Source organism: Anguilla rostrata, chromosome 17 (assembly GCF_018555375.3).
Source record: "Anguilla rostrata isolate EN2019 chromosome 17, ASM1855537v3, whole genome shotgun sequence".
Lineage (NCBI taxonomy): Eukaryota > Metazoa > Chordata > Actinopteri > Anguilliformes > Anguillidae > Anguilla > Anguilla rostrata.
In genome coordinates, this window is record NC_057949.1 from 2,131,348 (window position 1) to 2,153,613 (window position 22,266).

At 43.4% G+C, this 22,266-nt stretch overlaps 1 protein-coding gene across 4 annotated transcripts; it reads right to left on the reverse strand.

The window, feature by feature from the left end:
- Positions 1-1,705: 1,705 nt before the first annotated feature.
- LOC135243180 (ATP-dependent RNA helicase DHX58-like) lies at positions 1,706-20,557 on the reverse strand. 4 transcript variants are annotated; one of them, XM_064314801.1, is made up of 13 exons: positions 20,406-20,546; positions 19,607-19,697; positions 19,169-19,351; positions 17,760-17,964; positions 15,681-15,865; positions 13,810-13,926; positions 13,069-13,195; positions 12,399-12,590; positions 11,239-11,489; positions 9,647-9,958; positions 8,538-8,728; positions 7,143-7,236; positions 1,706-5,719 (listed from the first exon to the last, which is right to left on the reverse strand). In XM_064314801.1, exons 3-13 carry the CDS (start codon positions 19,343-19,345, stop codon positions 5,540-5,542), a joined length of 2,031 nt encoding a protein of 676 aa, XP_064170871.1. In that variant the 5' UTR covers positions 19,346-19,351; positions 19,607-19,697; positions 20,406-20,546; the 3' UTR covers positions 1,706-5,539. The 4 variants fall into 4 exon arrangements, 3 of the variants coding, with proteins under 3 accessions (XP_064170871.1, XP_064170872.1, XP_064170870.1); XM_064314802.1 differs by having other exon boundaries at positions 19,607-19,734; XM_064314800.1 differs by lacking the exon at positions 19,607-19,697 and having other exon boundaries at positions 20,406-20,557.
- Between the last annotated feature and the right edge of the window lie 1,709 nt (positions 20,558-22,266).

Consider the following 22,266-nt stretch of genomic DNA (forward strand, 5'->3'; position numbering starts at 1 on the left):
TTGAATAAGACCCAATGTTATCAATGAACACTCTCAGAAAAAAAGGTACCATTCAGTACCTAGAAAGGTACAATCGCTTGTCACTGTGGCAGTACCCCTTGAAGGTACAGAGCTGCACCTTTACCAGAAAAAAAGGTACCATTCACTACCTAGAAAGGTACAATCGCTTCACTGGTCACTAGTACCTTTTGAGGTACAGTTTCGTACTTGTACAGAATTTGTACCCTTGTGTACCTTTATTTCTGAGAGTGAAGAAGAGGGAGGCAGCAGTACTGAATGTGGGATACTGAACCTTACCTGTGGGAACTATAACTGTGGGAGAGGATCATAAATACTTAATCAATTGGTGCAATTATTGATGGAAAGTGCAAGTACCATTTAAGGCAGCCAATCAAATGTTTTTGCCTTAGACCTATGTCATGCCTTAATTTCCATCATTTTAGGGCAAGGCCACTTAGCCTTAAGCCATAATTTGAGTGTACTAAGGTAATCAAATTAGACATTAATTCATCAGGGCCAAAGTCACATTATAAAACCACTTACCATTAAAAAAATATATATGGCAGGCACTAGTAAATTCTCATATTGTATGTGCATGGCTATATACACTACATGGCCAAGGTACTACATGGTATGTGGACACCTGACATCCAACATCTCATCCAAAATTATGGCCATTAATATGGAGTTGGTCCAACCTTAGCTGCTGCAGGGATTTGCCTCCATTCAGCCATTAGTGATCTCACAGGCACTAATTGGGAGATTAGGCCTGGCTCGCAATTGACTTTTCAATTGATCCCAAAGGTGTTGGATGGTGTTGAGGTCAGAGCTCTGTGCTAGCCAGTCAAGTCCACACGATTCTCGACAAAACCATTTCTATATGGACCTCGCTGTGAGCCAGGGGACATTGTCATGCTGAAACAGGAAAGGGCCTTCCCCAAAGTGTTAGGGAAGCACAGAATCATCTAGAATGTGATAGTATGCTGTAGCATTAACATTTTCCTTCACTGGGCCTATGGTGCCTAGCCCAAACTATGAAAAACAGGTGTCAACTTTTGGTCATATAGTGTATTTCTAGAAACATGTATGCTTATTTGTATTGGGGCCCCCCAATTCATACCACTGCCACTTCATCTACTGTCTGTTCTATTGCAAATTCCCTAATCGCCATTTCTACCTTCTTCCCCACGCTGCCGGCAGGGCTCTTGCCCCAATCTTCGAGAGTGCTTTGAGAGTCGTCTGGTCTCCCCCACCACTGCGCTCCAGCCCCTCTTTCGTCATTACCACGACCGTGCCCACATCCGTCGCCACCTGCTGCTCCTCATCACCACCACCCGGCCTGCCCATCATCTGAGCCACATCATAAACCCACCCCCTGTAAAACTGAGGATGGGTTTCCCCCTTGAGCCTGGTTCCTTCCGAGGTTTCTTCCCATCTGCCACAGGGAGTTTCTCCTTGCCACTGTTGGATTAGGCTTGCTCCTGTAGGGGTTTAGGCTAGGGTTGTCTGTGAAGCGTATTGTGACAAGTGCTGTAAAATACGCTATACAAATAAAATTTGATTGATTTGATTGATTGAATTTGATACTAATATGTATTATTAAATTTCTATACAGTACAGTCCGTATGTATCTGGACAGTGGCATAATTTTTGCTGTTTTGGCTCTGTACTCCAGCACATTGAAATTGAAATGAAACAATGAATATCATTGAGAATAGCAGAATAGCAGACTTTCAGCTTTAATTTGAAGTTATTTACACCCATATTGTGTGATTCATGTGGAAAACACAGCCCTTTTTTATACATAGTTCCCAAAAGAACTGGACCAAAAGAAATTGGACAAATTAACACAACCTTAAATAAAGTCATCATATTTAGCACTTGGTGGCAAATCCTTTGCGTTTGATGACTGCCTGAAGTCTGCAACCCATAGACATTGCCAGACTCTGGGCATCTTCCCTAGAGAAGCTCTGCCAGGCCTGCACTGCCAGGCTCACCCTTTAAATTACAGGCTGGGTATCATCCTTGGTGATGCTCTGCCAGGCTCACCCTTTAAATTACAGGCTGGGTATCATCCTTGGTGATGCTCTGCCAGGCTCACCCTTTAAATTACAGGCTGGGTATCATCCTTGGTGATGCTCTGCCAGGCTCACCCTTTAAATTACAGGCTGGGTATCTTCCCTGGTGATGCTCTGCCAGGCTCACCCTTTAAATTACAGGCTGGGTATCTTCCCTGGTGAAGCTCTGCCAGGCCTGTACTGCGGCCATCTTCAGCTCCTGTTTCTGGGAGTTTCAACAGGGGCTCATTCCAATCACATATTTTATCCGTCCTTCTCTCCTCAGTCCTATGGTAACCATCAAAGGCCTTGAACTAGAGCAGGTTCAGGATTTTAAGTATTTAGAAACTATTTAGATTCTCAGTAAAAAGGTCTTGCCGTGTCTTTCTTCCACCCGTGAACCCAGCTGATTTCACTAATTAATTTTACTGCCTGGCAGAAGAATTATGCTAATTTGCAAACCAAATATTTGGAACAAAATACTGTAGAGGACCTTTCATTTCTGAACCTGGATTTCCCACACAAAAGATGCGCCCCATCAGATTTCACTCCTCACCTCCTTTCTTCCGCCCCCCCCCACTCCCCCCCCCCCCACTACCACTCGTCTCCTGCCCGGATGTATGTGGAGGAAAGGTGGGGAGGAGACAGTTTATATCAGTGGTGTCAAACTCGCGCCATGGAGGTCCGTGTGTATGCAGGTTTTCATTCCAGCCTCAGATCTTGATTATATAATTAGTTAAATTATTTGCTGAATTAGGGATGCAGGTTTGTGCACAATGGTGACCCGACGTCTATGGTGACTCACATTGTCTAAATAAAAATGTTCTTATATTCTGTGCTTCAATGCAGTTAAATGCATATGGCTTAATGAATAATTGGACTCAATTAAGGCAGCATTAATTGGTTGGAATGAAAACCTGCATACACACGGCCCTCCATGGCACGAGTTTGACACCACTGGTTTATATGCTTCTCCATCATTAAAGTAGATATCAACTATTGATGAAGTATCAGTCATAACTGACTTATGTTGAGCCCACAGATATTCCCATAGCCAATCACAGATCTTACACATGGCCATTTAAGTCTACAAAATAGCTTCTGAGGTTCAAGTGAAAGTAGTTGTATGTAGAACACAAAAACCTGACCTTGCAGTTCATGTCGAGATTAATACTAATTAATATGTAATCAGCAACATTAGATCAAAGTAAACATGTCATAGTATACAAAACATTACAATTTACTGTTATTTCATGAGTCCCAATGTGCTGGATATCTGAACAAACAGAGCAAGTTCATTGTATCTAACATAGGCTAATACAGAAACATTTCTGTAGATTAGTGAAATGTATTTGTTGCTTCATATTATCCAAGTTATTGTTCCCTAATGTTCATATTTGAACATATGGACACATTCAATACCTATAGCTGAACTCAGGATTACATGCTGGCTAAGGCAAATAAACATAAACATGTTTACCAACAAAGTACATAACTAAATGACTCCATATGGCTATAACTATGGTACCAGGAAAACTGTTAAGCAGACTGTCCTGAGCAAGCCTTCCACACCACCCTCTTTGTTTGCCCAAATAAGGCCTGGACAGGACTAGGCGTGTAATACCCTCAAGAGACCCCCTCCTACTCCTCCAGGAATAGAGAAACTGATCGTAATAATTTGCCTTTTCTGATGGAATGTGATCTTATGATTCTACCTATCATTTCTCTAGATACTTTCTCTAGGTATTTTTCATAGCCTGGTGTAATCTGCTGTCCTTTTGACACTTCCATGCCATTTATATCCTGTGTCATTTGTGGCTTCACCAGTCTTCAACAGTGGTATTTGGGTGAAAGTCCAAGAACCCTCAAAATTCACCTTATAGAATTGTCATTTCACAATGTCATTTTGATTAATGCTTTTTTTTTCACTTGGGCCTATTTGGAAAAGTGGACTATAATACTACTTGTACTGGACAGGCACTTTTTTGTGTGTTGGAAAATACTCAGCCATTTCTCCACTTTCTAAAATTTGGATAGTGCCAGATTCTGTGGAATAGGCTTTCAATCTCTGTGGGCATGAGCACAATGATGTCACCAAGAAACCTGAAACGACTTCCGCGGGACGATACATTGATGTATCCTTCGCTGGGAGGAGACAAGGGTCTCTGTCTAATTGCTTAATTTTACTTCCTTGCATCCTTTCCTTGCATCCTTTCCTAACTCCTTAGCTCCACCCTATGGAAGATGCAAGGAAAAAATGCAAGGAAAGGTTGTGAGGAAAGGACGTGAGGATGGAGAAATCGAGGAAACATATCGGGCAAATGGAACGTTCTTGCTCTTTCAAACATCAGTTTGAAGCCACGTCAATTACAGAGATGGCAGATGGGGAGAGTTCGATCATTTATATGTCATGTATTCTGAAAAATACTTCCACATGTTTCCTTGATTAAACATTCTTCGGAGCCTCCTAGCTCCTCACCTTCTTCAAGGAGCATTTAACAGGTTGGAATGACCTTAAGGATGGTGATCTTAAAGATGCTGGACCTCTCGGTCATTCAAGGACAAAGGTGACAAGGACAGATAAAATAAGCAGTTGGAATGAGCCTAAGCAGCCAAGTTTGAAGAAGATTCGCTCATCTCCTCCAATATTGGGATACTAGAGAAGGGAGGACACAAATATCGGTTTCCGGGGCACAGAGGAGATGAGGTGGTAGTTGAGGAACGGTGGATAGATTTTTTGAGTATTGGAGCGCACCCTAAGACTAAGCAGACATGGGGAGAACAAGGGACTTATATACAAAGGGAAGGAGATGCAAATGACAATACAATGACAATCAGGGAAGACAAAACATACAAAAATGAGACACACAAGGGCTGGGGAACTGGCGGCCTCTGCTGGTCAGAAACAGGAACTGTGACAGTTTATACCACTACCGCCTTCAACGTCTCTACAATTCTGACAGAAACTTAGATGCATTTATTTGGGAGGTATTTTGTATTTTGTAACAAGATACAAAATAAAAAATACCTCCCAAATAATAGGTACCATTAGGACAGTGGTGTCAAACTCGTGCCATGGAGGGCCGTGTGTATGCAGGTTTTCATTCCAACCAATTAATGCTGCCTTAATTGAGTCCAATTACTCATTCAGCCATATGCGTTTAACTGCATTGAAGCACAGAATATAAGAAAAATTTTATCTAGACAATGCGGGTCACCATAGACGTCGGGTCACCATTGTGCACAAACCTGCATCCCTAATTCAGCAAATAATTTAACTAATTATATAATCAAGATCTGAGGCTGCATACACACGGCCCTCCATGGCACGAGTTTGACACCACTGCATTAGGAGAATGAGATAGGAGTGAAAGTGGGGGTAATCACATACTGTGTTTGATTGGTCTCTCAGGGGCTGGTCCAGTGAAGAAGTGGGAGTGTTAACAGCCCTGTATCTATGGGAGAAAAGGGCACGTGTGTCCTCAGAGCAGATCAGGGAACTTTTTAAGGACATAGTCTGTGTATTTGAAGTCCTCAACGCAAAATGGGACATCCTTCCATTTCTTGACAGACTGTCTGTGGCCCAGGCTGTCCAGGACAAAGTTTTTAATACCCAGGTTGGGCAGAGTCACCTCCTTGTAGATCATCTCCATCCCCCATTCCTACACACACAATAAACACATGCCCAGACATTCATTGTAATGGTTTGTTTCAGACCACAATTAAACATAGGCAAAGAGCTGAAAAATTTATAAGAGATATATCATTATAAGATCTATCATTTAATATGATGTATCATTATAATAAATAAGTTTTTTGTTGGTTGAGAACATTGTTGTGTGTAGTCTTCATTCAGCATGTATGACTTAATCACTGCCCATGCCAAGACAAAGTCTCTTCACTTCCTTGCCTCACAGAGACCCAGATCACCCCAAATAACACCTCCACTCCAGCTGCATTGCCTTCTTGCATACCCCCAGGGCCTCAGCAAGAGCTTCATCCCTCTCCTCTGTCCTGATCCTCCTAGACCTGTCTGCAGCATTCCACAGGGTCAACCACAAACTACTCCTATCCAAACTGGCTGAGATGGGAATTTTTGGGACTGTCCTCTCTTGGTTTGGTTCCTATCTTGCAGATAGGTCCTACCAGGTCACCTGGATGGGGTCTGTCTCTGCACCTCATCCCCTTGTTACAGGAGTCCCACAGGGATCTGTACTGGGGCTTATTCTCCATTTACACCAAATCTCTTGGTTCAGTCATTAATTCACATGGCTTCTCTTATTACTGTTATGCTGATGATACACAACTCTTCATCTCTTTCCCTCCCTCTGCCATACAGGTCAATGAGAGAATATCTGCCTGCCTGGCTGATATCTCAACATGTATAGCCAGGCATCATCGGAAGATCAACCTTAACAAGACCGAGCTGCTGTTCATCCCCTACAGTACCTTGCTACGGGAGCTCTCAATCACTGTTGATGACAGCACAGTGACTGCCTCGCACTCTGCAAAGAACCTGGGGGTGGTTCTGGATGACCGGCAGGACTTAAAGGAGTACATCGAGGCAACATCACAGTCCTGCAGATTCCTATTGTACAACATCAGGAGAATTCAACCATACCTAACCACACACTCCGCCCAGCTACTCATCCAGGCCATGGTAATCTCCCGTCTAGATTACTACAACACCCTCCTTGCAAGCCTGCCAGCCTGTGCCATACAGCCTCTACAGATGATTCAAAATGCTGCTAGCCGACTTTTCTTCAACATTCATAATTTCTGTCACGTCACTCCTCTGCTGAGGCCAATCCACTGGCTACCGGTCGCTGCCAGGTTCAGGTTCAAAGTCCTGACCCTCGCCTACACTAGAGCCAACAGGACAGCCTCCGCCTACTTGTGGAGTTGGCTCACAATTAACTGGGATCCTTAAAAACTTAAGAGTGGGTATGGTGTATACAAACTAATATATACCAACACACACTGTGAATATTACCCACATATGTGGTTTTTGAATAACAAAGCCATTAAAAGTTTGAATGTCAGTAAGACAGAATCTATCCAATGAATGCATGTGGAGAAGCTCACCTTGCCACAGTTGGCACAGCTGATCTCACGCCCGGGCTCCCAGTCTTCAAACGTCCTGTCAAGCTCCACCTTCGCTCCTGCTTTGTAGTAAACCCTGACCAATCACATGCCATTAATGTAATAAACCCCGACCAATCACATGCCATTAATATAGTAAACCCCAACCAATCACATGCCATTAATATAGTAAACCCTGACCAATCACATGCCATTAATGTAGTAAACCCTGACCAATCACATGCCATTAATATAGTAAACCCCGACCAATCACATGCCATTAATGTAGTAAACCCCAACCAATCAAATGTAGTAAACCCTGACCAATCACATTCTATTAATGTAGCAAACCCTGACCAATCACATGCCATTAATGTAGTAAACCCCAACCAATCACTTGCCATTAATGTAATAAACCCCAACAAATCACATGCCATTAATGTAGTAAACCCTGACCAATCACATTCTATTAATGTAGTAAACCCCAACCAATCACCTGCCATTAATGTAATAAACCCTGACCAATCACATTCTATTAATGTAGTAAACCCCAACCAATCACATGCCATTAATGTACTAAACCCTGACAAATCACATGCCATTAATGTAGTAAACCCCAACCAATCACATGCCATTTCTGTAGTAAACACCAACCAATCACATGCCATTAATGTAGTAAAAACCAACCAATGACATGCCATTAATGTAGTAAAAACCAACCAATCACATGCCATTAATGCACAAAATCTTAACCAATCACATTCCATGTAGTACACCATGGAAAATGTTGCATTTTTCCCCCTGAACAGTGTCAATTTAATAAACCCTGACAAATACCATGTAACATTGTAAGCCCTGACTAATTGCACACTGATAAGCATAGGGCATCATCTCTGCTTCACAGCAGCAGCAGCCCTGGAGATCTCACACACACTGCATGTGAGAATGGCTGAAGTCTCAACTGGGGTCCTTCTCTTTTCCTTTACAAATCTGTGTCCCATATTTTCTCAAAATGAATATATAGGTAAGTCTGTATGGTATACACTTGTCCAAAAATGAAATTAGTCATTGTAGATTTGAAGTAAAGGGCACACGTACACCCAGTGGCCATTTCATGCACCTTGCCAGCTGCTCATTAATGCAAATAGGCTGTGCCTCCAAGCAGGAACTCATCTGGCTGCCTGACCAAACATTAGAATGGGCAAGATGTGTGAATTGAACAACTCTGACAGTGGGATAGTTGCTGGCGCCAGATGTGGTGGTTCCAGCAGCTCAGAAACAGCTGGGAGGCCACTGTGTGTATGTGTACGCTGTACAGATGTGTACACCACACACACACACACCCAAATCCATGAGCACAGAGAAACAGAGCAGTGAGAAGCAGGACGGAAGGCTCACTCAAAGTTAGGGTTGATGTTGACATATTGTGAGCCATTAATCAGTTGCATGTCATTGCCCAGGGCAACTGGGGTGTTGCAGAGCCGGCAATGGAGTCGGACATCAGATGCTAGGCAGCGGTTTTGCCTTTCCGTCAGCTGAAGCTCCGCCAGCCGCAGAGAAATCACACTTTGCCTCTGCAGTTCCGCAACCTGAGGGAGAGGAGGGCAAAGAAAGAAGGGAAATCACACTCCGCTACCTGAGGGAGAGGAGAGCAAAAAAAGAAGAGAAATCACACTCCGCTACCTGAGGGAAAGGAAAGCAAAGAGAGAAGAGCAATCACACTCCGCTACCTGAGGGAGAGGAGAGAAAAAAGAGAAGAGCAATCACACTCCGCTACCTGAGGGAAAGGAGATCAAAAAGAGAAGAGAAATCACATTCCGCTACCTGAGGGAGAGGAGAGCAAAGAGAGAAGGGAAATCACACTCCGCTACCTGAGGGAGAGGAGAGCAAAAAGTGAAGGGAAATCACACTCCACTACCCGAGGGAGAGGAGAGCAAAGAGAGAAGGGAAATCACACTTTGCTACCTGAGGGAGAGGAGAGCAAAAAGAGATGAGAAATCACACTCCGCTATCTGAGGGAGAGGAGAGCAAAAAGAGAAGGGAAATCACACTCCACTACCTGAGGAAGAGGAGTGCAAAGAGAGAAGGGAAATCACACTTTGCTACCTGAGGGAGAGGAAAGCAAAAAGAGAAGAGAAATCACACTCCACTACCTGAGGGAGAGGAGAGCAAAAAGAGAAGGGAAACACGTACATGCAGACACATATTCACTCATGCACACAACACACAGATAGTCAGACAGACACACACACACCTAACATCACTTACTGATATTTTTGTATATATTTTTATATTTTTTATATAACAAATTCAGATTCTTGGATTCATCGTATATAGTTGTATGTTTTAACCACTGCTTTGGCAAAACAAGTGCCTATATTCGTCATGCCAATAAAGCCACTTTGAAATTGAAATTGAGAGACAGAGACATGGTCACAGAGACAGAGAGAGACAGAGACATGCCCAACACAAAGACATGGTCATGGGGGCGGACCCTGTAGGCTCACCTGTTGCTGGAAGGCGAGCTGCTCCATACTCTGGATCTCTGCGATGGCCCTCCTGCTCAGCTCCTCCAGGTACTCATTAGTGCGCTCCCTCCGCACCTCCTGACCACCTGCCCGCGCCACCACGGAGTACACGCTGTCCTCTGCCCGGGCGCGCCCGCTGGCCTGCTGCATGGCGATCTCATTGGTCAGCAGCCCGTAACGCACCACCAGGTTGCACTCTGGGATGTCCAGGCCCTCCTCAGCCACACTGGTGGAGATGAGGAGATTCAAGGCACCCTCACGGAACTGTCGAATGGTCTGCTTCTGATCTTTCTGCAATGGACAGCAGCCACCAAGAAACATTATGCTCAAAATCCCCTGCACCCCATCCCTCACACACAGGTCAAACATGAATCTATCTTCTGGCTTATTCATTTTTATGACTAAGGACTTTTCAAAAAACCCTAAAACATGTCTTAAGGCTTGCTTTTGTGTCAGTTACTTGGGCAGTAGTGAAGCTGAAGTGGTAGTGATTAGCGATAGGTGTTGGAGAAAATAATGGAAACACCACATAAAAAAAGACTTGAAGTACTTTGAAGAAGCTAAATTAAGCTGAATGCAAATTAGCAGTGTGTGTTTGTGATAAAAGAGGTCTGGCAATCAGGTCTTTAATACGTGAGTCTCCAAAGAAGCATGAGGCAACTAACAAAACAGGCCAGTGTCAGAACTGCTGGTGCAATAATATGAGAAACATAAATAATTTGCATCGGTAAAGAGCTTGCAAATTGAAGCTCACCACTTTAGCAATTATCCTGTTTTTTGGGACAGACAAAAAACAGGATGATTGCTAAACATCCCAAAACTATGGCCTCAAAAATGACCACAGATTTGAATAAACACCTCTGTGACTGAGTCTCAAAAAACTGGATGTTGTGAGCGTCACAAAGCAGGCGTCCCTGTCAAGATTGCCATGTGGAAATAAAGGCCAGAGCACAGAAAATTCATAACCTGGCCTGAGTACAAAACCTGCACCCAAGAAATGGAAAAACTAATACAGTCTGATCAGCCAACTTTTACACTTTTTCCTACATCTGCATGGGTTGCCAGCTGTTAAAAATAGTGGTGGATCTATAACAGTATGTACAGCTCATCTTAGCAGAGTGATTGGGCCCAAAGGCAGCTTTGCATGGTCATGTAATGGCCAAGGCATATCATGCTATTGTACAAGACCAGGTGTACCCCGTGGTGATGCTTTCATAGTACTGGTTTTCAGGCATCTTTATATTTATGCTACAGCTTGTTGGTTACGCTGTATCACTTTGCAAACACTGTTCCTTCAGGATGTCCCCATATTCCAAGATGATAACAATTTCCATTCAAACAGATTAGAGTGTGGTTTCATGAACACTAGGATGAAGTCTGATGCCTTTTGAGGCCTCCACAATCACCACACATCTAGACATCATGGAACCTTAAGGGAAAGTTATGTAGCTCTGACTGTGAAGTAAATTTCACCTACTTCATCCCTAAAAAAACTGTTGACTTTTCTGTCTGAAGAAGGTTCCAAAATCCCACTATACCGAGCTCAGAGTTCATGTGACTGGTGTGGATACCTGTGTCATGTGACTGGCCTGGTTGCTGGCTCCGGTCAATATGGCAGGCTTAATGCCGGCATCCTGCATGGGGCGGTTGTCGGAGACCCAGTCAAACAGGCAGTGGGTGCTGACGCGGGTCTTGGAGAAGAGAATCCCACGGGACTTATTCTGCCCCACAAACTGCTCCAGCAGGGTCTTCTGCAGCTGCCCCAGCTTGGGATTCTCAAACTGCGTTAGAGCCGCCAGCGCCTGCAGTTCAGCTTCGTTCACTACGGGAAGAGCCATCATCACCTTAGCAACCGTTAGTCAAAGCTTCTCTGTCTAAAAAGCATTGGTCTGACCAGCACAGGCCCTGGTGTCTCCTGCTACTGTATGGCTTTTTCCCTGTCAGGAGGCCATGTATCATAGAGAATTACAAAAGCCAAATCACTCACTCATCACTGTCTTCTCCATGAAAAGACTGGTTGTACTTCATTAATTTTACATGGGTCCATTCACTTGTATCTCTAAATTTAAAAAGGCATCATAGAAAAGCAACTTTATTACTTGAGCTATTTACTTCACTGGAATACCAGTAGCTATCAGCTTCGTTCTAGAAATGTATTGCTTTTTAAAAATTCCCCCACCTTACACAGAAATTTGGGAAATGGGTTTTTACTACTGCACACCAAAAAGCTTTAATAATTTAATCTGTTCAACCGTTTCTACAACTTGTCCTATCACCTGCTTATGAGTCTTCTTATTGTGATATTGATTTAACAACTGTATATGCCAGGTCCCTCTTTAAAAGTAGATATCAATCACAATGCAGTTTTCCCGGTAAAATAAAGAATAAATAAAATAAAATAAGGAAGGTATTGCCAAAGCAAGCTTATCACACTTACACTGGCTTTTTCAACCTGGCCACTTAATCATCTGCTAATTTATTTGTGTTAGTAATTCCCTCGCTCTCTACCTAAGCTAATATGTGGTTTGCGTTCTGATGCAAAATGGCTGTCATACTTTGGCCAGTGATGATGGTTAAGGTGAATTCCCCACTTCACTGTGAAGCACTCTGTGATCTTGAAGTGAGCTATGTAAATGCTACACATTACTCATTAATATTGCTTCTCTACAGGGGGTAAGCCTCCCTGGGGGGAAGACGAGAGTGGGCGTGGCTGAGGAGGACTGGTCCTCACCCTGGAACAGATCGAACAGGAAGTGGTCGGTGTCATCCAGCCCGACGCGCTTCTCTGCCTCTCTGCTGTAGAAGTCCCTGAGCAGCCGGAATGCGTCAGCCATGCGCACCGTGTCGTTGATGAGCAGCGCGTCGTTGTACTGACGCAGGTGGAGAGCGCACTGAGCCAGCTTCCTGTTCCCCTCCACCGCAGCTGGAACCAGGATGGACCAGGGTGATGACACAGAGTCGCCTCCACAGCAGTACATTACAATACAACCAACCAATGGCATTATCCAACAAAGAGGACATGAGTGTACAGCACCTAACCAATCAACAACACAACCATTTCAAACCAATGTAATGAAACAACATAGCCAGCATAATTGACCCTAGCCAAGGAAACCATGTAACACTGATACAAGGTGTTACATAAGTGTAAAGATAACTGAAAACCAATACAATTAAGCCATTACACAATTCCATCTTGCTTAAAGACCCACTTTTTCATTTAAATACCATTTACATAAAAAAAACTTATATAGTAGTTATTTGACTCCTCCTCTTTTATTTTGTTTTTGAGTTTATTCTGTTTTATTTCTCTGTATATATTTTTACTTAGTGCACCATACAAGGAAATTTACACAAATAAAATGAGTGTTATCATTCATTTTCAGGTACACAAAGCTCACCTTGTTTCTCAAGCTGAACCACATCAGCCTCATACTCCTGTGAGCCAAAATCACTCCTGAGATTTTCCACTGCGCTGAACTCATGTATCTTACTCATCATCGACTTCAGGTGGTCCCCAAAGGGGTCCTGAGAGACAGTTACAAACAGTATCTCTATTAGAAACTAAGCAACTTACAGTAAGGGCATTACATTACATTACATTATAAGCATTTAGCAGACGCTCTTATCCAGAGCGACGTACAACAAGTGCATAGGTTTCATGATGTAGAGGCGCAAAAGAAACACTAGAGTGAAGTAAGGATCGTAGTGCCAGAAGTGACCACATCGATCAGGACTCCAACCCTGTAGAGTAAGCTTGTTCAGCAAGCAAGAATCCTACCAAGTACAAACTAGCACTGGAATCACACCTAATCATACAAAAACAATCCTGCCAGATACACTAACATAATCAAATTATCCTAGCTAGGTACAGTGAGCTGAACTATAGGCTAGGGAGGGGTGGGGAGAGGTGCAGCCTGACATGGCTAGAAATCCACAGTTAGAACTAGGGACCAGTAAAAGAGCAAGCTAATAGTGTCATCATAGACACGCAAGACATAAGTCCTGCTGTGCAGATGGGCTGGACGGCAGACCTGCAGTCTCATAAGCATTTGGTGACCAAGGAGGTTTGCTATTAAATTAGATATTTTTCAATTTCCCTCTCGAGCCATAAGCCTGAGATCAGAGTAAGAGTGGCTCACCTTCGGTCTCTGGTTGACGATGTCATACTTCTTCACTGGCTTGGGGACCTTCCTCTGCAGCTCCTCAGAGTTCTCCTGGGGAGACACGATGGCCGAGGCGTCCAGGTTGGCACAGATCTGTCAGTCACAGAGAGAACAGTGCTCAGAGCAACTAGAGCCTGGGAGCCGAACAAAGAACGCATATGTCACCCTACAGTCTGCCTGTTCCAGGTGTCACATGATGCATATATCACCCTACAGTCAGGCTGTTCCAGGTGTCACATGATGCATATGTCACCCTACAGTCAGGCTGTTCCAGGTGTCACATGATGCATATGTCACCCTACAGTCAGGCTGTTCCAGGTGTCACATGATGCATATATCACCCTACAGTCAGGCTGTTCCAGGTGTCACATGATGCATATATCACCCTACAGTCAGGCTGTTCCAGGTGTCACATGATGCATATATCACCCTACAGTCAGGCTGTTCCAGGTGTCACATGATGCATATATCACCCTACAGTCAGGCTGTTCCAGGTGTCACATGATGCATATATCACCCTACAGTCGGGCTGTTCCAGGTGTCACATGATGCATATATCACCCTACAGTCAGGCTGTTCCAGGTGTCACATGATGCATATATCACCCTACAGTCAGGATGTTCCAGGTGTCACATGATGCATATATCACCCTACAGCTCGGCTGTTCCAGGTGTCACATGATGCATATGTCACCCTACAGTCGGGCTGTTCCAGGTGTCACATGATGCATATATCACTCTACAGTCGGGCTGTTCCAGGTGTCACATGATGCATATATCACCCTACAGTCGGGCTGTTCCAGGTGTCACATGATGCATATATCACCCTACAGTCGGGCTGTTCCAGGTGTCACATGATGCATATATCACCCTACAGTCGAGCTGTTCCAGGTGTCACATGATGCATATATCACTCTACAGTCGGGCTGTTCCAGGTGTCACATGATGCATATATCACCCTACAGTCTGCCTGTTCCAGGTGTCACATGATGCATATATCACCCTACAGTCAGGCTGTTCCAGGTGTCACATGATGCATATATCACCCTACAGTCTGCCTGTTCCAGGTGTCACATGATGCATATATCACCCTACAGTCAGGCTGTTCCAGGTGTCACATGATGCATATATCACCCTACAGTCTGCCTGTTCCAGGTGTCACATGATGCATATGTCACCCTACAGTCGGGCTGTTCCAGGTGTCACATGATGCATATATCACCCTACAGCTCGGCTGTACCAGGTGTCTCATGGTGCATATGTCACCCTACAGTTCGGCTGTTCCAGGTGTCGCAGAGCCTGTGGTACTGCTGTTCCTTTGTACTGAGTGGTCTTCAGGGATGTGTTCCATATTTATCCTAATTAATCAGTAAATTATTCAGATATTTAGGACCTAATCAGGGAACCAGAAGCAGAGGACTTGTCATCATAACGACTTTTCGTGCAATTTCAAGGCTTCCAGCCCTCTTGTCTGTTTTTCATTAGGGATTAGGCCTTTGGCGAGTATGTGATGTAAGGCTATTGAAAGCTACATCAGCCCTTTTCAGATGAAGTTGGAAACCCCTGGTCTAAATGTTATAGGAGAGGTCACTCAGAGCTAGTCTACTGCATGAAGCCTAGGGCTAGCCTTACATGAACAACTCGCCTTCTCTTTCCGCAACGTCCCAGTGAGTCGGCCATGTAGATACCCTCTATACGATGACCAAAGCATCCTCCCCTTCCTCATCACCTGCTCTTCACAGCTCCTGCTCTCATGCCTAGACTGCTGCAGTTGGGTAATAAGGGAATCGCAACACTGCACTGCCTCTGCAGCTAATACAGAATGCGGTCGCATGGCCTGTTGCAAACCTGCAGGACGTGCTCCTTTGCCCCCTGAAAGGTTTTGGCTCCCCCTGTCCCAGGAGATGCAGTCAGTCCCAGGACCTGGGGTAAGCCACTTTTCGGCTTGGCCTGCACGTAGCGCTGCATGATCTTGTTGTAGACATTGTCCTTGTGGGTGTGGTGGCACTCATCGATGATCAGCAAGGTGAAGTCTGGGGTGAGGAAGCATGAATGAACAGCAAAGAGTAAGATTCTCAGTGATGCACTTGAGTCTCAAACACTGGCAAATCAAGCATGCCAGCCTCCTGGATAGTTTAATAAGGTTCATTGAGGTATAAGTATACTGTAAGACATGACTTGCTGCCACTGATGGGCATAGTACTCAATTATAGAATAGCGACTGTGAGTGGTGGGTGGTCAAGAACTATTCCAAAGAAGGAGACTTGATTAACTGTACAATAGACTGTTTCCCCAATAGGCCTCTGGAGACTGAAACATCAGACCCCTACTGATTGGCAGACTGCTTTAGGAAGGCCAGACACTGGTTCCTTAAATCAAATCACATTATTTTGAATATATGATTTTGTTTATATGTTTCCATCTCAGAAAGCTATGTCTGCAAAACGATTTTTAAAGTCATTGTGTTCAGATTACAGAATTCAGATTAATTCTGGAATCCAGAGTGCCGTTCCTGTAAATAAACATCATTTTCATCAAATTGGAGAGATGTCCCTTTTTTCTTACAAAAGGCATGCATAATTCACAAGACAGGAAATCATGTCTCAGTATGTATTTATCCATTGTTTGTACCTATATAACTAGTTTACATGACATATATATTTAATATTATGTAAAATGTAAGAACATTGTTCAGTATTTTAAGTGTTAACATAGGTAAGGATTATTCACATGCTGCATAGTCCAAGGCGATACCCACTGTCAATCACCTACACTTCATATACAAGACTCCAGTCAGCATTTGCACAGCAGAAACCCTGAAGAAGACAGTGTGTGTCTGAACACTGGTCTCTGTAATAAATTACTTAGGAGCATAATAGAGTGTGTGACTGTCTTTCTCTTTTTATTATTGTCATCATGATTATTAATCAGGGACATCACATCGCTTAGTCAGGGAACGCTGGGAGGTGGGCAGGGTTTTTACTCACAGGACACTAATCAGCCTCCATTGAGTCTGAGCCACTCCATGCTGGATATTTATATGCAGCTCATCAAGGTTATTAAGTTTCCCTCTTATATTAATGGGAAAATGTGCCTGTATAAGAGGATGTGAAGAATCTTAGGTACCCAATGAGGCTTTGTATAATATAATAAAACAACAGGAGAGCAACCTTTGCAGCGACCAAAACAATGTAATAGCTAATTACAGTGAAACAGAAGAGCAATCCCATAGCCTTACAATCAGTGCATTCAGCAGCAAGTCTTCTTCAGGTACAATGATGTAATCAAGGGGATATCTGACTATAAAGGGGACAGGTAAAAATAGTTCTGCACTCTATAGCAGGTTGTGCAGGTTGCTTTCCTGTCATTTTATACCAACAGAGACCTGGATTCCCTGTGTGCTCTAAGGACTGATTCCCTGTGTGCTCTAAGGACTGATTCCCTGTGTGCTCTAAGGACTGATTCCCTGTGTGCTCTAAGGACTGATTCCCTGTGTGCTCTAAGGACTGATTCCCTGTGTGCTCTAAGGACTGATTCCCTGTGTGCTCTAAGGACTGATTCCCTGTGTGCTCAAGGACGATTCCTGTGTGCTCTAAGGACTGATTCCCTGTGTGCTCTAAGGACTGATTCCCTGTGTGCTCTAAGGACTGATTCCCTGTGTGCTCTAAGGACTGATTCCCTGTGTGCTCTGTGAAGGTGCCAGGGCGAGGTGGCAGATGGAGGTGCCAGAGGGAGGAGGCAGAGGGAGGTTCCAGAGGCAGGTGACAGAGGGAGGTGCCAGAGGGAGAAGGCAGAGGGAGGTGGCAGAGGGAGGAGGCAGAGGGAGTTGCCAGAGGGAGGTGGCAGAGGGAGGAGGCAGAGGGAGGTTCCAGAGGCAGGTAGCAGAGGGAGTTGCCAGAGGGAGGTGGCAGAGGGAGGTGGCAGTACCGGTCAGCTCCACGTGTTTGTCCTCCTCAGTGCTCCTCAGGCTGTTCTCCAGGATCTGGGCTGTGCAGATGATCACATCGCTGTCCTGCACCACTCGGCCAAAGAAGTCCTTCTGGTCACAGTCCCCGCTAATGGGTGCTACCCTGTATCGCCCCCCGAGGAATGGCTGGAACTCCTTGTTGAAGTGCTGGTCCACCAGGTGAACCTGGGTAAAGTATCAAAACTGTGTTAAATGTTTGTATTAGCCATGTACCAATTGCAAGCTTTACATTGGCTGTTTGAATAGGAATAAAATTCTTCTGTATACAAAGAGTTAAAAATATAAAGTTACTACTTTCTAGTCATCTAGTTCTGTGCCTTTACCAAGCATAAAAGAACACAAACATTTAATCAGTGTGGTTGCTTTAGCAACGTACCACCTGTTATTTTGCATTCTTATTAAACTTCTTATTTTCCTTCCACCTATTTCTGCTCCTCCTACAGCCTTTAAGACAGCTATAATAGGTGATTTTGGGAGAAGATTATGAAAGCTCAAGCCCCTCACCCTGTTCGACCCAGAGTCAAGAACTCATAAGCTCCATCTGCTTGAAATTTCAGCCATTTTGAATTTTATGAAAAACACTAAAACAACAGCTGTTCCAGAACAACTGGATCAATATGAACAAAACTTGGTATGCAGCATCTGTGGACCAAGCTTTACATGCCACATTCTATTCAAGAATTTTTGCTCAAACAATATGGCCACTATGGTGACATGTGGCAATTAAACACAAATAGTTTGCTTAATGACATCACAACTGTTTTAGACAGAGTTGTCATGGTTAGTGCTGTTGAAAAGCGGAGATTCACAGCTGTATTTTGAGTGGTCTGCCATTTCTGAAGACCAAGATCTCATTGGTTGAGATATTCAACATTAAAGTTGGGTGATTTTTTCTGGATGTTTGGAAATGGTAGAAAGGTGACATAGTGGCACCATTTGATAGTCTGAAAAATCCCATTAGGGTGTAATGGTCATAAGACTACACTGGTAAAGTTTTAAGATGCTACAGCTCTAACTTTTTAATTTGGTAACAGCTACACAACTGCTGAAGCAACCACACAAATGTTTATTCATAAACTTTACATTCAAGTTTACATTCATATTTTTGTCCTTTTCTTTCAGTGCCAAAAACCATAATGAAAGCTGAACTGGTGTTTTTTGGAGAAGAGGCTGGGGAAATTAAAGGTTGCTTGGTGGGCTGTAAATCATATAAGTAGTTTTTGGCTTCATTGTATTACAGTCACTATTGAATAATCTTATAACCGATGCTTGCTAGCTCTGAAACGCATAACCATCTCATCCCTGATACTGGACACTGAGCAGGCAGGTACACACGCAGCACACACGTCACTCTATGACAACACATTACCTTGTTCACTAGGACAGCCACCTTCGCCCCTGGCCTGGACTCCAGGTGTCTCTTCGCCACGTAGACAGCAGCTCGAGTCTTTCCTCCTCCTGTTGGCAGCCAAATAATGATGTTCCTGCCCTCCAGGGCTGGCTGTATTACCTCCTCCTGGTACCCGTACAGGCTGATCTCCTCCATCCCCCACTGGCAAAGACAGAAATTAGGTCTTTCATTACATTACATTAGTTGTACCTAGCCAGCAGGATCCACCAACAATGCAGGAGAACAAGTGTGTCTACCATATTTATATGAGCAATAATGTCAGACCTGACTAAAAACATTCCCAGAAAAATACATTTGCATTTTAGACTTTTCCCCTGTATTTATACAGCTAAAATTTACAGTGAAACTACAGGAAATTTACTGAAGAAATGATTTAGTACAGCAGCAGCGCCTCACCCGGGACTCAAACTCGCAGCTACTGAGTCACTAGAATGTCTCCCTCACTGCTGTACTGCCATATGCATTCCCTCCCTTTTCCCACAGCAGTCTGTGGTGAAGAACCAGGCTCAGGAATATGATTGTTTCTTGATTAATCAAGAAATACTGGTTTGCAGACTGAAAATATCTCAGCCAGAGGTAATGTTCTTTGTAAGTCATAAGCACACACAAAAACAACCTTTGCACTCTTTGATAGCTGATATCAGATAAGTAAAATCAGGAAAAATCTCATACTTCAGGACTACCACATACACCCAAGTATTTGCAAAATCAGACTGATGATTATGTTGATGGGCAGTTGAGAATATTTGCTTCCCTCTATGGGTAAGTCTTGATCCCATTTTGTAAACCATAAATTTCTCAGGTCAAGTGAAAGGTGATATGTGCTAAACATTGACACGACTTGAAGAAATGCATGAAATGGATAGTAATGAATAGGCACTGTAGTCATGATTAGCACTACAGAGCAACATTTACTGGCTCAAAAACAAAAGGAACATGAATTAAGAATGCATACAGCATGTTAACAATGACAATGTTAACAACAATGACAAGTGTGTCAATGTGTCTATCTCAAAGCAACCTTAAAAGTTTTAATATTCGCCATATTCTGGACATTACTGTGTCACCTCCTGTGCTGCTGTTTAAATCTATAGCCTCTCATGTAGCTTACTCGTATGTATGAACACATAAAGAATGCATGTACACTGACATAATGACAGCATTAGCAGCCATGATCATTATGCATCAGACTTACCTTCGATGCTTTGAAACTGAAAACGAAGATCAGGTTCTGCTGATCTCAGGATTCACTCTCTGGTGCTGGTGTACAGAGACCATGTCCGCACTATTTATCTTCCAGCAAGGAAGTCTGACTCGAGGACGGAAAGCAAAACTGATCGGACCCAAGCTGGCTGTGTCAGAGGGCCCACTTGAGGGGGTTGGAGAGGGACGACAGAGGAGTTGTGCATGCAGCAGCGACAGGAACAAACCAGCAGAAGGGAGCCCCCCCAGTGAGCCCCCCAGTTTCCCTTACTACTAAAAGGTAAAAGGAAACCTACAGCTCACCTGCCTGGAAAAGTCCCTTGGTGCTGTACATCAAAGGGGAATTCAAAAGTTTGAATGTATTTTGTCTGATCTCACTGTCAGAATAGCTAATGTGACCTACTTTACGTGTCAAAACTAAATATTTTGTCTGGATCTAACAGAAGACCATTTGAAGTGATAAAGTAAACAGAATCCTCTCCTCTTTTCAATTAGGTTAATTAAGGCCTCTTTTGAATTGTGTGATGGTGACACAGCTATTGTTCACTACATTTCTAAAGCCACAATCACAATATTTATAACATAACATGTTTGGAGTCTTGTTTGAATTTCATATGAATTGAAGTCTCCATGTAATTTTTTGGATCAGTTCTCTACAATAGGGTTAAATGAAAAGCATTATACCCTGAGGACATCATTGTTTGGGATGGATCTCTGTATATATATATCAGTTATTTTTTTGTTGTCTAAATGTTAAATGAGACATTAGAGGTTAGATAGTTGAATCATTTTTAGCACGAGGGCCAACACGTTAAATGCCCATCTTTTATTAGATTCCCCTTTAATGCATGTCCTTATTCCCCCCATCAGAGGCCCTACTGAAGCACTGCAGACTCAGAAACTTCCTCAAAGTTACAGCAGTAGTGTTTCACTGCTTCGAGTTACAGGCCCAGTTCCCTAACCATTATACTATACTGCCACCAGTAATTTCAGTTACATTGATCAGTTTATTAAGGGTAAGGTTAAAAAAAAAAAAAAAAAAAATCATACTTGCGATTCAAATTGGTTTCAATAAAGACACTGATCCTCTGATGGGTAAATTGTTTGAGCAGGTGGGGGTCTAGGTGGCCATTTTGAATAAGAAAATGAGAGTTGGTAAAAAATAACTGTTAAACAGTTTTGGAGAGAAAGGGAAGAAGAGAGACAGGATAGTTGTTGTGGATGACAAGGGGTTCTTGAACAGGGTTTGCAGGAACACATCCAGTGGACAGTGATGAGTTCACCAGAGAGGCTATGAATGGGGCACTGTGGAAAGAGAGATGGACTAGAGGAGGGGTGTAGGGATGGGATCCAGTGAGCAGGTAGTAGGACAATTGGATTTTTTCCAATGAAAATATAATCTTCTGAATTGTGATGGAAGACAGACACACTAAATTTCTGATAAACAACATCCTTCTGATAGAAAAATTCTGTATTCATAGAACAAAATTCCCGAAGACCAAATGTTTTCATTTTTCAAAGGAATTTCTCATTTTTTCCATTTCTTTGGCACACACGAAAATCAAAAATACAAAAAAGGACTCTTACAGCTGGCTGAGGACTTTTTTATGATAATTTCTTGTTTTATGTTTTCGTTTTTCAATTATATTGTTAATAGTGTTTTTTAATGTTTTGAGTTCTGTCTTATACAGTCGGTCAGGCCCAAGCGGCCAGAGTCTCAGATGTGCGGCATTGCAGATGGCGGAACCAAAATACGTGGTAGTCCAGTGGCTTGTTGCACACCGAACATGCTCGGCGGGAACGAGCCACTTTCCGTTCCGCTTGGGCATTGTTGTTTTGGGAGCTGTCCAGTT

Coding starts and splice junctions, on each gene's coding strand:
- LOC135243180 (XM_064314800.1), bottom strand. CDS start 19,345: ATGGAGGAGATCAGCCTGTACGGGTACCAGGAGGAGGTAATACAGCCA. Junction 13,927..15,680: donor CAAAGGAGCACGTCCTGCAG/GTTTGCAACAGG, acceptor TGTGACTGACAG/ATCTGTGCCAACCTGGACGC. Junction 11,490..12,398: donor CCTGTTCGATCTGTTCCAGG/GTGAGGACCAGT, acceptor CTCTTCCCGTAG/TGAACGAAGCTGAACTGCAG.